This window comes from Neopelma chrysocephalum, unplaced genomic scaffold (genome assembly GCF_003984885.1).
Source record: "Neopelma chrysocephalum unplaced genomic scaffold, ASM398488v2 Primary Assembly neopelma1_96946, whole genome shotgun sequence".
Taxonomy (NCBI): Eukaryota; Metazoa; Chordata; class Aves; order Passeriformes; family Pipridae; genus Neopelma; species Neopelma chrysocephalum.
Genome location: NW_020925589.1, coordinates 2,397 through 6,476, shown reverse-complemented (window position 1 = coordinate 6,476; position 4,080 = coordinate 2,397). Strand labels below are relative to the sequence as shown.

The 4,080-nt window shown below is 59.8% G+C and overlaps 2 protein-coding genes across 2 annotated transcripts; both read left to right on the top strand.

Moving 5' to 3' along the window:
* Positions 1–454: 454 nt before the first annotated feature.
* Positions 455–1,155, top strand: LOC113960955 (ELAV-like protein 2). The gene is made up of 2 exons (XM_027670919.1): positions 455–657; positions 799–1,155. Exons 1-2 carry the CDS (start codon positions 455–457, stop codon positions 1,121–1,123), a joined length of 528 nt encoding a protein of 175 aa, XP_027526720.1. The 3' UTR covers positions 1,124–1,155.
* Positions 1,156–1,243: 88 nt separating this feature from the next.
* Positions 1,244–3,536, top strand: LOC113960956 (translation initiation factor IF-2-like). The gene is made up of 4 exons (XM_027670921.1): positions 1,244–1,294; positions 1,432–1,671; positions 1,973–2,283; positions 2,315–3,536. The coding sequence occupies exons 1-4, from the start codon at positions 1,269–1,271 to the stop codon at positions 2,386–2,388; spliced, it is 651 nt and encodes a 216-aa protein (XP_027526722.1). The 5' UTR covers positions 1,244–1,268; the 3' UTR covers positions 2,389–3,536.
* Positions 3,537–4,080: the final 544 nt, after the last annotated feature.

Genomic DNA, 4,080 nt, shown 5'->3' with positions numbered 1-4,080 from the left:
GGGTCCTGGAGGTCCGGGAAGGGCTGGGATATCCCTGGGAATGGGGGTTCTGGGGGTCCTGGGAGGGGTCCTGGGGGATCCTGGGGGTCTGGGAAGGGCTGGGATATCCCTGGGAATGGGGGTCCTGGGGTTCCTGAGTGGGCTGGGGGGGTGAGAGGGTGGGATATCCCTGGGAACTGGGGTCCTGGGGGTCCAGGAAGAGGTGGGATATCCCTCTGAATTGGGGTCCTGGGAGGGGTCCTGGGGGATCCTGGGGGTCTGGGAAGGGCTGGGATATCCCTGGGAACTGGAGTCCTGGAGGTCCAGGAAGGGATGGGATATTCCTGGAAATGGGGGTCCTGGGGGTCTCGGGGTGGCTGGGAGGGTGGGATATCCATGGGATATCCCCCTGAGGGATCCTGGACGGTGGGATACCCATGGGAATGGGGGCTGGAGTGGTGAGGTCCCCCTGGGAATGGGCACTGCTGGTGAGTGCCAGGGGATCCCGGGATCCTGGGGGGTCCTGGGGGTTGGGACAGACCTGGGAACAGAGACCCAGGGGTTCCTGGGGGGGCCGAGGGGGTGGGACACCCCTGGCACCAGGGACACCCCTCCCCAACAGCCTCTCGCCCCCTCCAGCCTGGACAATTTGCTGAACGTGGCGTACGGGGTGAAAAGGTAACACCTCCCCCCGCCCCTAAACCCCTCCAAACCCCCCCAAACCCCCCCAAACCCCCCTAAACCCCCCCCCACAGCCTGGGGGGGGTGTAGGGGACCCCCCCGCTGACCCCAGGCCAGCCCGTTGTCGCTGCTGCCCAGGTTCTCCCCGCTGGCCATCGAGGCGGTGCCGGCGCTGGCCGGGGTGGGCCTGGGGACCCCCGGCCCCGGGTGGTGCATCTTCGTCTACAACCTGGCGCCGGAGGCGGACGAGAGCGTCCTGTGGCAGCTCTTCGGGCCCTTCGGGGCCGTCACCAACGTCAAGGTCATCCGGGACTTCGCCACCAACAAGTGCAAAGGCTTCGGCTTCGTCACCATGACCAACTACGAGGAGGCGGCGCTGGCCATCGCCAGCCTCAACGGGTACCGCCTGGGCGACCGCGTGCTCCAGGTCTCCTTCAAGACCACCAAGCAGCACAAGGCCTGAGGGGCGGCCACGCCGGGGGCCACCGGCCGGGCGCGGGGTGGCCTGGGGCCGCCGGCGGGTTGTGGGACCCCCATATCCTCCATGGGCACCGTGGAGAAACCCAACTGGAGACCTTGAGGACCTTCAGGGATCTCCCGTGGGCACCATGGGCACCGTGAAGAAACCCAACTGGAGACCTTGAAGATCTTGGGAGACCTTCAGGGATCTCCCATGGGCACTGTGGAGAAACCCAACTGGAGACTTCGAGGATCTTTGGGGACCTTCAGGGATCACCCGTGGGCACTGTGGAGACCCAACTGGAGACCTCAGAGACCTTCAGGGATCTCCCATGAGCACCATGGACAAACCCAACTGGAGACTTCGAGGACCTTTGGGGACCTTCAGGGATCACCCATGAGCACCCATGGAGACTGTGGAGAAACCCAACTGGAGACCTCGAGGATCTTTATGGACCTTCAAGGATTACCCGTGGGCACCGTGGAGATCGTGGAGAAACCCAACTGGAGACCTCGGAGACCTTGGGGACCCCCTGTGAGCACCAAGGACACCCTGGAGACCATAGAGAAACCCAACTGGAGACCTCGAGGATCTTGGGGGACCTTCAGGGATCTCCCATGGACACCATGGAGAAACCCAACTGAAGACCTCGGGGACTTTCAGGGGTCTCCCATGAGCGCCACGGAGACCGTGGGAAAACTCAGCTGGAGACCTGGAGACCTTGGGGACCCCCCGTGAGCACCAAGGACACCCCAGAGACCCCAGAGAAACCCAACGGAAGGTCTCGGGGACCTTGGGCACCCCCTCCATGGGCACCGAGGGCACCCTGGGTCTGCAGGGTGGAGAAACCCACCCGGAGAGCTCGGGAATCTCCCCCCCCGTGAGCACCGAGGACACCCCGGAGGCCTCGGGGTCTGAGGGCACCGAGGGCACACCTGAGGCACGGCCTGGGCACCCTCACCTGTCCCCAGGGCTCCTCCAGGTGTTCCAGGACACTCGGTGGGGGGGGAGGCCCTGGAAAGCCTGGAGACCCCCCCAGGACGCTGCAGACACACCTGGGACCCCCCCTGGGTACCCCAACCCCACCACTCCGGCGGTGGCCGGACCACCTGGAGCGGTGCCCCCCCCTCACCTGATCCAGGTGTGTCCAGGTGCCGAGTGGGGGCTGTGCCCCCCCCCTTCCCTCCGCTCCAGGACTCCACGGGGCTGGGGGGGGGCAGGGGGGAGGTCTCTGCTCGCTCTCTCCTCCTTTCCATGTTTTTCCTTAATTTTTCTGGGGAGGGGGAGGAATTTCTGGGGAGAAAGAACAAAAAGATGAGGATTAATCCCATGTTTAATTAGACACCCGTTATCAGGTAACGAGGAATCGCCGCCGACGCGAGGAGTGGCGACTCCTTGGGAGCCACAGACCCAAATCCATCTATTTTTATAACAGAATATTAAAAATATCCTGAAAAAATCCCCAAAATCGCCTTTCCAGAGGGGGTGGGATCCTGGTTTGTGCCCCCCAAGTTCCTTGGAAGCAGCTTTTAACCCCCCAGCGGGGTCACGGCGTGTTTTGGGGGGTCAATGGAACTAAAACTTCAGGGATTCCCTCTGGAACCCCCAAAATTTTGGCTGGGGGGGGGGGTCTTGTCACGCTTCCCCCCCCCCCCCCCCCCGCCTTCCCCAAATACCCCAAAATGGGCATTTTTTGCCCCAAATTCCTCCGCTCGCTGGGGTTTGGCCACTTGGAGCCAAAAAACAGGCGGAACTTCCCCCCCCACCCCAAACCCCCAACCCCGAGTCTCCTGTCCTCATTATAATTGTTATTATTCTTAATTATTCTTAATTATTCTTCTTATTATTAATTATTATTATTAATTATCGTTGTTGTTGTTGTTATTATTATTATTGCGGTTCTTATTTATTTTCCCTTCGCCGCCGGGATAATTTCTCGCTTTTCAGTGGTTTATTTCCGATTTATTTCCAATTCTTCCCTGCTTTTCCCCCAATCCTGGGACCCTCCCAGGACCCTCTTTTTCCCCTGGGACCCCCCCCTCAAGCCCCTTCCTGGCTCTTGTATTTTTTTTTGTGTCGTGCCTGTGTGAAGCTTCTTGTAGTTTTAATTATTATTAATATAAATATTTAGGAGGGACCCCCCCGTGTCCAGATCCGCCGTCACCCCCCAAACTCTGACCCCCACCCCCTTTCCCGGGGATCCAGCCCTGGAATTCGGGGGGAGAACGGGGGGACCCCCAATTCAGTAGCAATAAGGGGGTCCCCACCTCAGCCCCGGCCGATTTTTGGGGGGGGCCCAACGAGGGGACAAAACGTGCCCGGGGAACCCCCCCTGTGGCACCGCGGGACCCCCCGGAGGGGACCGGGACCCCCCCCGGCCCCCACCCCTGGACTCGACTCTTTGTATTTTTCATGGGAAAAAAAAATCAATAAAAAATTTTAAAAGTTGGAATTCGGTGTGTTTTTTTGTGGGGAGCGTCGTGGACCAGATGGCTGGGGGACCCCCGGCCTTCCCTCTCACGTTTCCCACCATTTTCCCCTCAAGTTTCCCACCCTTTTTCCCTCACGTTTCCCACCCTTTTTCCCTCACGTTTCCCACCCTTTTTCCCTCACCTTTCCCGCCCTTTTCCCCTCACGTTTCCCGCCATTTTCCCCTCACATTTCCCACCCTTTTCCCCTCACATTTCCCTCCATTTTCCCCTCATGTTTCCCGCCCTTTCCCCCTCACGTTTCCTTCCTTTCCCCCTCACATTTCCCACCCTTTTCCCCTCACGTTTCCCGCCCTTTTCCCCTCATGTTTCCCACCCTTTTCCCCTCATGTTTTCCAACATTTTCCCCTCAGGTTTCCCACCATTTTCCCCTTACATTTCCCACCCTTTTCCCCTCACGTTTCCCGCCATTTCCCCCTCATGTTTCCCTCCATTTTTCCCCCTCACATTTCCCGCCCTTATTCCTCAAGT